This window comes from Arvicanthis niloticus, chromosome 1 (genome assembly GCF_011762505.2).
Source record: "Arvicanthis niloticus isolate mArvNil1 chromosome 1, mArvNil1.pat.X, whole genome shotgun sequence".
Lineage (NCBI taxonomy): Eukaryota > Metazoa > Chordata > Mammalia > Rodentia > Muridae > Arvicanthis > Arvicanthis niloticus.
Window position 1 is genome coordinate 31,910,760 of NC_047658.1, and position 16,389 is coordinate 31,927,148.

At 34.6% G+C, this 16,389-nt stretch overlaps 2 protein-coding genes across 4 annotated transcripts in view; both read right to left on the minus strand.

Annotated features, from left to right (window-relative positions):
• Positions 1 to 1,149: 1,149 nt before the first annotated feature.
• On the minus strand, positions 1,150 to 8,384 carry Snrpn (small nuclear ribonucleoprotein polypeptide N). Its single transcript, XM_034523970.2, has 7 exons — positions 8,239 to 8,384; positions 7,078 to 7,229; positions 6,431 to 6,542; positions 3,774 to 3,926; positions 3,146 to 3,284; positions 1,420 to 1,545; positions 1,150 to 1,314 (listed from the first exon to the last, which is right to left on the minus strand). The coding sequence occupies exons 1-7, from the start codon at positions 8,239 to 8,241 to the stop codon at positions 1,277 to 1,279; spliced, it is 723 nt and encodes a 240-aa protein (XP_034379861.1). The 5' UTR covers positions 8,242 to 8,384; the 3' UTR covers positions 1,150 to 1,276.
• Positions 8,350 to 16,389, minus strand: part of Snurf (SNRPN upstream open reading frame) — an 82,177-nt gene continuing 74,137 nt past the window's right edge. For all 3 annotated transcript variants that reach the window (XM_076935201.1, XM_076935203.1, XM_076935202.1), the window contains exons 2-4: positions 15,052 to 15,147; positions 11,848 to 11,996; positions 8,350 to 8,384 (exon numbers count right to left, since the gene is read on the minus strand). In XM_076935201.1, the coding sequence (XP_076791316.1) occupies positions 11,891 to 11,996; positions 15,052 to 15,147 (202 nt within the window). In that variant the 3' untranslated portion in view covers positions 8,350 to 8,384; positions 11,848 to 11,890. The remainder of the gene's footprint in view (positions 8,385 to 11,847; positions 11,997 to 15,051; positions 15,148 to 16,389) is intronic.

Here is a 16,389-nt window from a genome sequence, read left to right on the forward strand (position 1 = left end):
GTAATATGAGAACTTAGTATGTTGAGGCAGAAGGATCAGAGTGCAGTCATATTTGCTCATAAGGGATATTTGAGGTCAGCCTAGGTTATATAAGACCTTGTATCAACTCCCCTAAAAGAGAGACCATGATATTTCTAAATGGTTAAGAGAATCTTATGTATCAAACTTCTTCCATGGACATTTATAGAATGGAGTGTTGATGCATAATTTCTAACCTGTAAAAATTCTCACGAAAAAATATTATTAATAGTCTATAATACATAGTTCAAAATGCTATTTACACTAGGAAAATGATGTTCATCTTACAACTCACCTCTGAAGGGAAACTTTTAGTTCAGGAATAAGACCATAGATTTTCTTCGAATGTACAGTCATCACTCACACCCAAATCTCAGAGCCTCCTGTTTACCAACCTCCAGAACTTGGGAAGGAGGGTTAATTAGCAACTCCTTCTGGTCATGACAAAATCTGCACAATATCGTTAGCAGACATACTGACATGGATACTGGAAATTTCACAAGGCCCCACACAGATGAACTATCATTGACTTCTGAGAATGAGTCTTCTTCAGAGACATTTTATAATTTATTTAATACCAAGTATTGAACCTAAACAAATGTACAAACAAAAAACAAAATGGACCCAGTATATGGTGAACGTCTGTGTATGTCTGTGTGTATGAGCACGCGCGCAAACAGAATGCCTATGTATATTTGTAAACATAATTTTAGACTGTTAAGTAATAGAGCATGTTTGAAAGACTAGAAAATAATATTTTAAAGATTAGAAAATACCTTGTATTTCGTGTTTTAATTCATGAGCCATGACATACCAGTGCCATAATTGATGTGAATTTAAATATCTGATTAAATATCTCCACAAGCCTTTAAGTGTGACATGTTGTGAATCTTAGCAAATTAACCTTGATTTCCCTTTTCTGTAAGGTTTTGAACCAATGCATGAAGTGAATGTCAGAGTCAGAAAACTATTTCTACCATCTTATTCTAAGAAGCTAACTTGAGCAAACTTCATGTCTGTGTTTACTTAATATAAACTTAATTTAGTAATATTTAACAATAATTTCACCACCAAACCATATTTGGTTTCACTCTAACTTTAACAAAATGATCAGACAGAGAAAAACCCCAATTGAATTGCTCTATGTATTTATTATCTATAGTTAATGCAGTAAGAGGGATCAAAAAGCTTGCAGGCTACACAATTTCACAAGAAGCATTGTAGGGAAAGCAAAGGGCTGAGATTTATCAACTGTATCTTAGGGTCTTGGTGGACGCATTCCTGGGGGAGGTGGGCCTAGAAAGGAAAAATTAAAAAAAAGTCCATTAATATTATCAAAGGTATATAAATACTGAAGGACCTAGATAGATGTCATTCCTAGGTCCTAACATAACCACTAACCTCTAATTCCTGGTGGAGGGGGTCTCATTCCTGGAGGGGGCATGCCTATGGGTGTCCCTCGAGCAGGGGGAAGGCCAATTGGTGGGCCCATAGGTGGTCTCATACCAGGTGGGGGAGCCATAATGCCTGAAAATTTGACAAAAATTAATAAACACTTCGTTAGCTCAGTAAAACTATAATTTATCACTAAACAGTGATCCAACACTGAGAATGAGAAATGAAGGTTCTTATACTATAAAACCAGAGTGCCACATTAATACCAAGAACCTATAACCTCATTTACAAATATGTTAACCAAGCATAAAACCATAAGACCTACAAAGGTGACATGGCTTGGGGGAGTAAGCATTATCTGACTTGGTTTAATTTCCTCTCCTTGAGGTGGAACCAATCAGACAGCTCTTTAGATGTCTAAGAATCTGAGACTAGATTGGCCACAAATATAGGAGACAACAAAATATTATTGCTCTGCTAATGGAATATAGCACTGATGACATTCTGCCATACTGACAGATCATTGACTTGTGGTGCCATCATCAGAAGGTACCTTTAATAGATGGAAACAAATACAGAGTGACCCACTTACAGACAATGTGCACAGAGAAACCTAGGAATACTTGGCCTCCTTCAAATCCTTACCCTAAATTATCAGGAAACACTACTGAAGAGGAGGATAGAGATTAGAAGAATCAGTAAGGATGATGACACCATGGAAAGAGGGCTGTCTAGCAAGAAGACTGATGAACATATACCAAGCTGGCACTTATCTAAGTAACACTGGGTCCCTATACTGAAAGTGGAAGTGAACATAATCTCCCATCCTACCCATTAAGCTAACCACTTAAAAATCTCAATGAATATAACAACATACCTCAAGAAGTCCATGTCTATCAGTAGATGGCAAACAAAACTATTTCTATGGGATATTTGGAGTTTGTCTCATAATCCCTTGTCTAAATACCTACAAATTTTACCTTTTGCTTAAGTACTACATTTCCTGTTTTTATGGCTTCCTGTGTGTGTAAGTAAAAGTGTCTTCATATATGTTGTTTGGGGGGGGGGATTCTTTAGCTCCTCTTTTATGTTTGTTTTGGCCTAATCTGGTTTGCATTCTAATTGAGAGTAAACAAAGTGTCCCAATTTAGGTGAATGGAGAAGTAGGCAGGAAAAACCTTCATCAGAATATATTTAGAGCCGGAGAGTGGTGGCACACGCCTTTAATCCCAGCACTTGGGAGGCCAATTTCTAATTTCGAGGCCAGCCTGGTCTACAGAGTGTGTTCCAGGACAGCCAGGACTACACAGAGAAACCTTGTCTCGAAAAATAAAACAAAACAGAACAAGAATATATTTAGAAAGATAATTATTTTCACCTGGTAGTGCACGCCTTTAATTGCAGCACTCAGGTGGCAGAGACAGACAGATTTCCATGAATTTAAAGCCAAGCCTTATATACAGATAGTTCCTGGAGAGTCAAGAGTTACACAGAAAGCCTGTCTCCAAAAAACCAAAAAAAAAACAAATAACAAAAACAACAAAAACCACATCCATTTTCAATTGATAAGAAATAAATTAAAGTAGTCCTGAAATTCAATAGTTCCTAAATTCTTAGCAAGCCAATGATATGACACCTTTTCTCATCTCAATCATAGTACTTTAGATATTTCCTCAAGATTATAGAATCACTTAAGAAGACAAATCATTATTATTTATCATAAAGTCCTTACCTGGAGGTGGAGTTGCTCTGCCTACAGGTGGAGGTGGAGTTCCCCTTCCTGGCGGGTACTGGGTTGGGGCTCCTGCAATGCTAGCAGTAGCAGCAACAGCAGCAGCTGCAACAGTGCCTCTTCCCTGTGGGGTCATGACCTAAAGTTATGTCAAGAAGACAAAAGGTTAAGTGATAGTCTTTTTCTCCAAAAGAAGAAAATTAAAAGTAAATATGTTCAAGTACAAATTGCTGTGTCTTGTACTTATCTTACTCTATTTCTTTTAGTTAATGAAGAATAAATCCAGGGACTTACGCATAATAAGAAAATACTCCTGCTGAGCTGCTGAGCCAACAGTCTGCAACTTTTGTTTTGTTTTGTCTGTGGGTTTGTTTGTTGGTAGATTATTCTTTTGTTGTTTGTTCTTTTTTTGAGAGAATGGTTTAGATATTCTCAGCTATGGGAGAATTCCTTGAGCTCTATCTGCCTCAGCCTTCAAAATCCTGACAGCAAAGCCATGCATTACTACATCCAGCTTTAGTCTCGTGTGTGTGTGTGTGTGTGTGTAGCTTCATGTTTCTGCACTTCATCATTCCCAGGCTCTACTCATATTTTCTCATTAATAGAAAATTTTATTTCTGATTCATACCTGCTGGGATGGACCTCCAACTCCTCGGACAGGGCCTGCTAATCCAGCAGGTGCTTGGGGAATAGGTACTCCTGCTGGTACTCCTCTGCCAGCTGCTCTTCCAACCCCAGGGCCACCTGCAGCGCCAGCAAGTGGCACACGAGCAATGCCAGTCTAAAACAAAAATGTGTAACTTACACAGTACGTCCAATTTGTTCAAAGCTAATTTTATTGAAAGGTAAATTCTGTAACTCATCTTTACAATCCACCTAGCTCCAAACACTTTATATAAAAATGAATAAGTGATAGGATAATATAACAAATGCTCATCAGCACCCTTCAGATTTTGAAAATATAGAGACCCTTTAATCTTGAATAAACAATAAGTCAAATCCTGAACAACTTCTTCCCAATAAAATTTCATTTATACTTCTGTCCTTCATAGATGTTATATTCACTTTACCTTCTAATATAAGTAGCAACTTGCTATCAAAAGTACAAAATACATGCCCTTTCTTACTACACTAGAAAAAGTAAATAAAGTATATAAGTTCAAGGCTAAACTTTAGTGATTTTTCATAAAGGTATATGCAAAGCCAAGTGGGTGTTCAGTTTGTCCAATGATTGGACAAACTATATTATGCATTTGATAATTATTGACCATCATCCTCCAAAACTTTGTGAAAACTGAGTAATACTAAGAAAAGTCAGTTCCATATCATAACTTAGGGAGTATGCAATACATAGGAGGAATCATAACTCCTTAATTCCTAATGATATAACTGAGCCAAGTACTGGTATTAACTACTAGGTATACTTTTTTCTTTTTACAAATTTTTCTGCTAAAACATTTTGCTATTTTATGATTACAACTTTACAAGTATTTAAGAAATGGCTAGAATCTTTGAGAATAATTCCAAATGTAAAATTCTTTTCATTTAGAAAGCCATTGAGGAAGACAAAAGGAAAACATTTGGCTTCCTTAGTACATTTTGTTTGAACTAATATCAAAATTAATTTTCTACTATTAAAACAATAATGAGCTTCAAAGCAGAATAAACTGGATAAAGAAAAATGTTACTAAAGTTTTTAGAGATTGTAAATCAAACTCCAACAAATATGCAAGGCATTTAAAGTCAAGACACTATTTCTATTCTTAAAACTTTTTATTTATCAATTAGATATTTTCTTTATTTACATTTCAAATATCATCCCCTTTCCAAGTGTCCCAGAGAAACCCCCTATCCCATCCCCCCTTTCCTGTTTCTATGAAGATGTTCCCCCACCCACCCACTCACTCACTAACTCACTCCCACATCCCCACCATTGAATTCACCTACACTGGGGCACTGAGCCTTCACAGGACCAAAGGCCTCTCCTCCCATTGATGCCCAACAAGGCCATCCTCTGCTACATATGCAGCTGGAGCCATGGAATTCATAGAAAATGAAGGCACATCATACCAAAACTTATGGAACACAATGAAATCATTGTTAAGAGGAAAACTTATAGCTCATAGCTCTCATAGCTCTAAATGCCTCCACAAAGAAACAGGAGAGAGCATACACTACCAGCTTGATAGCACACCTGAAAACTCTAGAACAACAACAACAAAAATAACCAAATACACCCAAGAGGAGTAGACAGCAGGAAGTAATCAAACTCAAGGCTGAAATAAACCAAGCAGAAACAGAAAGAACTATACAAAATATCAACAAAACCAGGAGCTGGTTCTTTGAGAAAATCAACAAGATACAAAAGCCTATATTCTACAAAACTGGAAAATCTGGATAAAATATACAATTTTCTAAACAGATACCAAATACCAAATTTAAATCAGGATCAGATAAACCCCAGTCTCATAACCCCTAAAGAGATGGCAGGAGTCATTAAAAGTCTCCCCACCAAAAAGAGCCCAGGATCAGATAGCTTCAGTGCAAAATTATATCAGACCTTCAAAGAAGACCTAATACCAATTATCTTTAAAATATTTCACAAAATTGAAACAGAAGGAACACTACCCAAATTATTTTATCAAGCCACAATTACTCTCATACCTAAACCACACAAAGACCCAACAAAGAAAGAGAACTTCAGAACAATTTCCCTTACAAACACTGATAAATTACTCAATAAAATTCTCACAAACCAAAACCAAGAACACATCAAAATGATCATTCACCATGATCAAGTAGGCTTCTTCCTAAGGATGCGGAGATGGCTCAATATTTGGAAATCCATCAATGTAAACCACTACATAAACAAATTCAAACAAGAAAACCACATGATGATTTCATTAATCTTGAAAAAACATTTCACAAAATTCAACATCCCTTTATGGTAAAAGTCTTGGAAAGATCAGGAATTCAAGGCTCAAACATAGCAAAAGCAATATACAGCAAACCAGTAACCAACATCAATCTAAATGGAGAGAAACTTGAAGCAATTTCATTAAAATTGGGGACTAGACAAGGCTATCCACTCTCTCCTTTATCTGTTCAATATAGTACTTGAAGTTCTAGCTAGAGCAAATACTAGGTATATTATAGTGTTCCTCTACTGTGTACTGATAAGACAATCGAGTAACAAAATGTCCTCCGCATTATAGATCAACCCTCTGTATATAAATTAAAAATGAATGTAAAAAACATGCATGTCCTGTCCTACATCTTCCTTACATCTTTAGGAGGTGGGCCCTCCACAGTCATGGAAACCAGGTTCTCCCCACGTAGCAAGACCAGACCCAAAACCCGTTTTTCTTCACGTTCTGGCTGTTTTGCATTCTTTGGCCTATAAATCAGAAGTAAATAAACATTAGTGAAATCATTTTGTGATTCTCATCAAAGGTTTCATTTAAAACTCAATGCAAAATTTCTAATGTAAACAATGATTTATTTGCCTGTTTACTCTGAAGACTTAGTCATGTAAAAATAGTAAAATTACTTTCCTGTGAATGCTTGCTAGATATTATAAAAATATGCAAGATGATGTTCTTTTGCAAAATTTAAATACAGATTATAAGACAAGACCTATTTAAGTAGGCATAACTGAAGCCTCAATTATAATAAAGTGATAAGTGCATTAAAAATTATACCCAAATAATACTGACATCAGAATTTTATTTTTGCCAGTGTGATATACATGCAATGGCAATGATGCAATGTAAGGATTTTACTGAATCCTGAGAAAGGGCTAACAGGTAAGATAGAAAAATTGACACATTAAAGTGTCTATATTCACTACAGTCATTCTATGCAATATTACTTTAGCTCAAATCTTCCCTCTACCTCCTATCTTCCACATCCATGACCCAAAACAGCCTTACTTGATCTTCCTGAACTCATCACAATCACAGAGGATCAAATTCATATGCTTGTCAAAAGCCTTAAATGTGCCAATGAAGATTCTTCCATCTTGCAGGATACATCTCATTCTATAGTCAATGTGCTGCAGCATCTTGCTACTCTTACCCACAGTCTGCCAATTATAAGAAAACTCAGTGGTAAGTACATTTGTAGCCAAGTTTTCTAACATGAGCTTATTCATTAACTATATTTATAACCATGTTTCTTAAGTTTCTTTTTCAAATATTTTCTAATTACTGAAATATCAAGTTGAATTAGGATCACTAAATATCTCTACACTTCTCAGAACCTTAAAGTATTATCTTATCTAGCAGGATTAAGAGAATTTACTCCTAATTTGGAAACCTTTTCAACTTAGTTCCCCCTCGGAGTTGCTATTTCCAATGTTCAAGTTTTCCTTCTATAAGATTACATACACTTCTAACAGAGTACTAGTCCTCTGAATTTTTTTGTAAACACAGAAAAATTACCTTACAAAACTATGAATATCAACTCAATGAACTTACAAGGCTCCATTAGCACCCCAAAGGCACCCAGATCCATCAGATACACATCACTATTATTAAAATATTGTTAAATAGAATCAGGGTTACAAGAGCAATATTGGACTTCATACACACGATGACCATGAGCCCTTATTCTTCCTGCCTCTAGCACCAAATGCTGGTTTTAGGCATGAGTCCCAATATTAAATCTGAGAATAGCATCTTTTACTTTGTAAATCTGTGTCCATGGCTTTCAGAATCATAGTAATCTATAGGACAATCTCTTTATACATTTGCATTTCTGTTATTTAAAGCAAAAGCTGTTCTTTCCCAGTAGTCTGTGCTTAGGATCTGCAATTTGATCAAAGAGTCATCTATCTACAAGTTGGTCCCTTAAAAGATTTAGTCACTGAATAAAAAAATACATAATGCATGCATTCCTTGTTACTCTTTCCAAAGCTTTTGACTACCCTATACAGGATAAGAATAGGTAAAGTAGTGGAATGAGCATCCTTCCCTATGGATGAATCCTTATTTCTAGTATTTTTTGACTTAAAAAAACTCCATACTTTGAGAAACTATGAAGTGGGGTCATTAAATCAGCTATCTAACCTTTTTCTTAAATGTACAACTTACCATGATTGCTGTTCCACAATAGCCGTTGTCAACACTAAAATTTCAAGATCCTTAATACTTGGGGGAGGGCTATAAATAAAGGTTTGATGCAGGCTATTAACACACAATGTAAGCTTGACCAAAGTTGCACAAACAGTGGATGGGTCCTGTAGAGGAAAACATACTTCATTTGTACCTCAATTCATGGCTTTAAAAAAAAAAAAAATCAACAATTTTCAAAGAGTATAACTTCATAAATATCCATGCTCTCACTCATGTCCAACAATGAACAGTTCCAGTCCTTTATCTTAACACTACTGTTACCCACCATACCTATGAAACCTACTGTCCACCAGTATTGGAAAGATTCCTGGGTATGTTTCTGAATGCATTTATAGGCCAGATAGCAATGCTGCCTTCCTTTGTTGCTAACATGTGATCACAATATATATTTTAAGCTTGAGAAATCTACATGTCTCTGGCACTTAGCGGTGCTTTTACAGATGTCAACTACAATTCACAACATTTAATTTTTTTTTATTTTTATTTTGTGTGTGTGGTTGGCACACATCTTTGTATCATGCATGTGTCTGGTGCTCAAGGTAAAAATAGAAAAATCTCAAAGCAACCCCAATAAGTGAGAACCAAGACAGGGTTGCCCACTATCTTCATTCTTATTCAACATTATTAATTAAGATACAATAGTAAAACAGAAATAAGGAGAAACAGACAAAAACAAAGAAGTCAATGATAACTGATTATACATGTTGCAATACTGTAGAATACATTTCAATGTTCATACCAAAAAACTAGAGTTAATCATCTTTGGCAAACTTTTAGGACCCAAAACCAACATACAGATGACATTAGCTATCTATGACACTATCAAACACACTAAGAAATCTGGAAAACTGGCTGAAAATTATTGTAATATGGCCCCAGATAAAAATCCTCCTTTCAAGATTGTCAAATATGATTCTATTTGCTCAGGAGTTTGTGATAATAACTCATATATCTACTCCAGTTTTAGGATAATCAATGACGTTTTCTGGTATTCTCGGGCACTAAATGCATATAGCATTCATGTGCAAACACACAAACATGTAGGTAAAACACTTGTATACATTTAAAATATGAGAACAACCCAGTTATTATTAATAAGCTTTAGATATTACCTTAGTTCTCAAAAAGAAACAGAAATAACTTTAAAAAAACTTTAAAAATATTTAGCAGGCCTGGCATGGCAAGATGGCTCAGAAGTTAACAGCACTGGCTGTTCTTCCAGGTCCTGAGTTCAATTCCCAGCAATGCCATGGCAGTGCACAACCATCTATGAGATCTGGTGCCCTCCTCTGGCCAGTAGGCATACATGCAGGCAGGATACTATATATATAAAATAAATGGTGTTGGGGGGGTAGCAATCAGAGAAATGAAAATTAAAACTACTTTGGATTTCATTATGCCTCTGTCACAATTGCTAAGAGAAAATAATAGACAAATAATGTGTACAGAAGGGTTATTCAGTGCTGTCAGTATGCAAACTACAGAAGACATGCCAAATAGGATTGAATTTCTTTTTAAATCAAGTATATAAACTTTATTGACCCTGCTATTCCATGCTAGGATATATATGTGTATACTGTATCCTACTATCCTCATTTGTTTAACCATGTTAATTACAATCAGCTTGTTAGGATATGACCATTGGTACAAGGATGGCATGGATGTTATAGGAATAGCCAACAGCTTTCTAATTTAATTGTATATTTTTAATTGGTTAATTCTTTTATTAGCTTTGAGACAGAGTCTCTCTACATAGCACTCTCTACATAGCCTGAAGCCTGGAACTTCATAGATCTACCTGCCTCTGCCTCGTGATTGGTGAAATTAAAGGCAGGAGCCACCATGCCTAGCTTATTGATACAGTTTTAAAAGCTGAAAACAGGAAGAAGGTTGCTTTGTGTTTATGAGATGCTACTATGCTTTTACAGAGAACCCTAGTTTAGGACCCTCCTAAAACACAAGTTCTCCTAAAACACTGTCTATACTACATGGCTAATACAGGGGATTGTGATATCATCTCAGGTCACTGAAGATTTCTGTAAAAATAGGTAGTTTATTTTTTAAAGTACTAAAATAGATGAAGTTAATGCATAGACTACAGCTGAAGAAAATACAGGCACTACAGAGGAAGCTACAACTATTATTGTTTAACTGGCACAGCATAAAATGACTGCCTTCTAAAAACCTTATACTGATATATATTAGTTCATTTCTCACCGCATATCAGAAGCTTCTCTCTGTAATAGATGGTGCTTTATAGCACCTTGCAATTGACCAAAGTGTAGAAAATAAGTGAAGTGGAGTCATAAATTGTATCACAACACTAACAATCAAGTCTAAGAAGCTATCACAGAATAGAAAGCAAAATTATGGACCATACATTAGAGGACTTCTAGGAGATAGTGTCTTCTTGATATGGCAAAGTTATTGTACCTGTGAACTATCACAGTAAACAAGCATGGATGCCTGCACAAAACTTAGCCAATCAATATCCCAACATGGATGGGGTGGGCTTATGAGGCTCCCTCCTTATGTTAAATTAGAGGCCAGCCAAGATCATATAATGAGATCCTGCCTGAATAAAAACATTAAACCTGTAAAAAATAACACTGGTATGGTAGTACACGCATATAATTTCAACATTTAAGTCATAGAAGCATAAAGCTAAGAAATCCAGGCTTTCTTGGCCAAAGTGTGAAACAGAGTCTTATTTTGCAACTCACTACATAAATCCAAACTGCCATACTACTGTTGAGATCATCTTGGGTACCAGTGACACCTATAGCAAAAGCACAATATTTATAAATGACAGACATCTGTTAAAACTATTTCATAGCATGTCCAAGAAAGCCTTTGACTCTGTGAGTTCTGTATGCCCACAGTGGACAGACATACAGGTATAACACCATACACCTAATATTTCCCAATTAAATATGCATAATATCTCAATTAAATAAATTAATTGGCTTAAAAGAAAAAGATTAGCAAAAGAAAACTAAAGCGCTACATTGTAAAATATAATGTAAATAAAGTAAATCTATAACAATAAGTACTGCAATAACATTATAGGTGATTTTTATTATATGATATGCTGATTAAAAAATAATTATGGTAAAATACTTTCTGTAGAATTTTATACCTACTGAATCATAATTAAAATAACCATTTCAGTATATTCATAAACAGAACACTTCCTTGAAAGTAATAAAAGCTCATACAATACTATATACAATATTAACAGAAAAATAATCTCACAAGAGGGAATTATATAAATTCACTAATCAATGTATTTTTTGTAAAGTAAGAAAAAAAGAATCAATGAAAATAAAAATTAAATTTCCTTAATGCATTCCTAAATAAGATATGGAAACACGTCAGGAAAGGGCAGATACATTTTAAGATCATAACTATACTGGTTTCAATGTCATTTAATATGTATATTTTACATAATTTCTGTGTGCCTCAGGTTGGGTTATCCATATCTTTTTTTAAAAAGTGATTTTATCAATTAAACACTAGATACCTTTTTTTTTTTACTTTTTTTTAAATTTTAGAATTAATTCTAACCTGTTTTCCTTGACTCCCACCAACTTGAAGTTCCAATACTGCTTTAACCACCTCTTGGTGTCTCAGCTAAGAATGCCTGTCTCAGTTCTGCCTGGAAATCCACCACAGGAACTTGCTGTTGCTGAGAACGTCGTGGGTACACGTGACACCTACAGCAAAAGTACAATATTTTTAAATGATGGAAGGCATGTGCCTATGTAGATAGCAATAAGCAGGAAAATATAAACAACTTTAATCTAAAAGAGCTTCCTTTAAAAAGTGTAACATGGCTTAAAATATTGTCATTTAGGTACAAACATAACACTAACAATTAATTTGGTAGTATATAAACCAAACAGCGATTTCTGCCAACAAGAACGGATAAACAACTACTAGATATTTGTTCAGTATGGGGATGTATCCTAATAACTAAAATGCAAGACCTCATATAGAAATGATCAATACCAAATGTACTCATTTTCCAATTACATTATGTGAAAACAATAATTTCAAATCTGTGATGGACAAGGGTTTGTTTAAATTTACAAATCATTAATTAATGGGGGCATTTCTCCCAGAAACTACCTAAAACACTTATACTCAATAGGAAGAGAGGCAAAAGGGAAAATTAGACCATTTCCAATTCACTTTCATTCTCCACCTCAACAGGCAGTATGTAAACATAAAATAGAGACCTGAGGAAAATAATTTTTGTCTTCCTTGACATCAAAGTAATCAGCTTGGTCATATATGCCTTTAATTCCAATATACAGGAAGGCTAGACAAATAGATTGGCACAAGTTCATGGTAATTTACATTTATATAGAGAGCTACAAACTATATTAAAGTAGACAATAAGACCCTATTTACTGGTGGCTCCTGGCACATGCCATTAATACCAGCATGTGGGAGGCAGATGCAGGCAGATCTCTATGAGCTCAAGAATAGACTGCTCTACAGAGCTAGTTCCAAGACAGAGCTACATGGTGAAACCCGGTCAGGAACACTGCATCCTACTCTACATCCAAAATAATGATGGGCTAGACAAATGATTTAGCACTTAAGAACAATTGTTGCTCCCAGGAAGAATGTTCAGTTCATAATATCTACATGGTAGCTCAAAACCTTCTGGGAAATTTTAACTCCAGTCCCAGTAGACCCAAAATGTCCTCTTCTGTCCTTGGATACTAGGTGCATATATGGTGCAGACATATATGCATGAAAACCATGCATATAGCTAAGATAAAAATAAACCTTTAAAAAATATTTGACACCTTAGAAAAGCTAAGCTCATTACAACAAATAAAGAGATTTTATTGAGTCATGTATGTTATTGCTCTATAGAGTAAAATTTTAACAGAACACAACGGCCATTTCCTGTCACATAGCTATAATGCAAGTACTCAGAAGGCAGAGAAAATTGGATTGCCATAAGTTTGATGTCAATCTGGTCTACAGAGTGAATTGTAAAACAGCCAGGGATACCTGGTGAAACCTCCAAAAAACAGGAAACAAAATCAGAGGGAAGAAATGAGCAAACAAATACCAAGAGAATTGTATTCTAGTAGCACATAACCTATGACTCTGATGTACCTAAGGCAAAATTGCTGTGATTACAAAATTACAAGTTCAAGGCCCATCGAATACCCCACTCCTCAAATGAGTAAAACCCAAGGGATTCTTCCCCACTAGCAAGATGGTTGTTGAAAGTTTATACACAACTTGTGGGAGTCAAGTTTTTCTTATTTTCTTCTATTTTTAAAAATCCGTTCTTAGCCAGGAATAGTGGTACTCACCTTTAATCACAGAAGCAGCAGACTATCAGTGAGTGAGTCCAGCCTGGTCTATATAATGAGTTCCAGGACAGACAGAACTACATATTGAGACCCTGTCTCAATAAATCATTTTAATCGTGTCTTTTGATTGTATTTTTAAGATTGATTTGAAAGAAGTATAAAATACATATATATGTAATATATATATACATATATATAATACATATATAAAAATACCATTTATATATTATCTTTAGTGTATGAAACTATTTTAGTGCTGTGTAGCACAAAAGTTTGCCTATTGTCTACAATTTTGGGGAAAAAAGTCCTTTAGTATAAAGGATGTGAAACAATAAATATCTGCAATGTCTGCTCCCAAATGCAAAAACAAATGTCAAGTAGTCTAATAAGAAATAACTATTGTTATAGCACTCATACTGTGCATTCTATAAAATAAAGTCATTATACAGATGTACCAAAGTAAAGGTAGCAAAGGTATATTGAGAACCAAAATTTCATTTCTCCTTATACACCCTTACAAACACAAATGTGAATGCCATGAAAAAGCCCTGAAATGAGAACAATTTGAGAATATCTCTAGGAAAAACACGGAGAATGAGCTTATAATAGTTTTGAGACTCAATAAATGGAGAGTTTATACATCAGTAATCAGTATATTTTAAAGATTTTTAAGTTAAAATCAATATTCATTTATGTGTGTACATATGTATATTGAAAGTATTGATGAAAATATTTTTAAAATTTTAGCTAAGATATACTATTCAATGAATGTAAACCTAGTCAGGCATGGTAGTGCACATACAAGTTTCAAGAGTGAAGAGAATACTCTAATTTGTGATAAAATCAAGGTCAGTATTGGATATCCATCTCAAAACTAATAATAAGCTTTATTATAAGTAAGGACCAAATGTGTACATTAATGTCTCACCAATGCAGGAAAAGCATTTCCAAGAATGCAAAATGAATAGCATAGATATTCATACTGTGAATATATAATCTAATGGTAAAAAGCCCTTATGCATGCAAAAATAAAAATACTTCGATAAGATGCAAAAATAAAAACAGAATACTTCAATAAAATGTATGAAGCTTTAAGTTTAATTCAAGCACCACAAAATAAATGGGAAAGATGAAGGAAACAACATTCTTGTAATTGAAATGTCAGGAAAAAGTCACATTATACTAAATAGCACATAAGAAGCCAGGTGTGTTGGTGCTTTAAATTCCAGCACTTCAAAGGTGCAGGCAGGTAAATACGTCAACCAGGCATGGCTGAAGTGGTAAAAGCTGATTTATGTAAAAACAACACAATTAAAGATCTAATTACTTTGTTACATATTTTATAATAGATATTCAATTAATGTCATTATAATCTCTTTTTTGTATGATACTTTTCTGTTTTTTGGTTCTTAACTCAGAAGTCACATACTCTTGGTTGCTCAGTGAGGCTGTCCTTCTACGTTTGACCTGGACCTCGACCTCTGGCACGTGCTGTTCAGTAGTTCTTCTCAAGTGTAAGCGATCCCTGAAAAAGAAAAAAAAAGAAAAACAAATCCATTAATTTATAAAAAAAAATATTTAAATGTTAAAAGTTAAGACTAGTTTGGGATATATAGCTATATTATCAAAATCTTGCCTGAAAACAAAGAATCACTTAAAAATTCTTACAATTAATTAGACAAGTAACATGACTATAGCAATAAATGTAGCAGATTGACTTCAAAAACTACATTTTAAGTGCAAGTTTTTAAAGTGAAGAAGATATATTCATGGAAAGAGAAAGGATAAATAAAAAAGATCTAAATGGAAATATTTAGTAGAATGAAACTGACGAAATTCACCCACTTTAACAAAGTTCTGTGAACAGACCAAGTAAAATAACACTTTTTATAACAATGTAAGTTCCTTTAAATAAAACGTGCTCATCTAAATTGAAGAAAGGTCACCCACCATTTTTTAACTCAGTATCTGGTACAGCAATAATCACAACAGTCAGCCATCTGATGAGACTGCATTGAGTTACAGTTAGACTCATCATTAAAACACTAACAAAAGTAATGTTGATCACAGCACAAATCACTACTCAAACCAGAGCTATGGGAAGTTCAGAGGCCTATAAAAAGAAGAATGCAGCCAGCAGTGGTGGCACACACCTTTAATGCCAGCACTTGGGAGGCAGAGGCAGGCAGATTTCTGTGTTTGAGGCCAGCCTGGGCTACAGAGTGAGTTCCAGGACAGCCAGGGCTACACAGAGAAAACCTATCTGGAAAAAGAAGGAAAAAAAAAGAAAAGAAAAAGGAGAATGCCTAATCAAAGAGATCTGACTCAACTAATTAAAAACGGTGGGTCACAATAAGCAGTTTTATCAGAGTCACCAACAATAGCTGAGGCAAACGATTATTTGAAACATCATTTTACTAGAGTCTAAAGATTAAATCATATACAATATTTTAAAGGTACGTTTTTGAAGTCTGCAATTGCAGTGGAAAGACTACAAGTTTAAAATTAACCTTGGCTAGAAGATCAGAATGTCATGTCAGAAACACAAACTTCCAAAACAAAGTTCATCTTCTAAAATTTACCATTTTTAATGATTAAGACATGACAACCATAAATGCTACCTACCCATAAATGTGAAGGAAAACAAGATTTTTTTTTCAAAATCAAGCACATAAAAAAACATGAAAAATGTTTAAAGTATAAAGTCCACACAGGAGTATGTATCTCCTTTGGTTTCAAGGACAAGAGAAGAGAGAGGTGAAGGTGG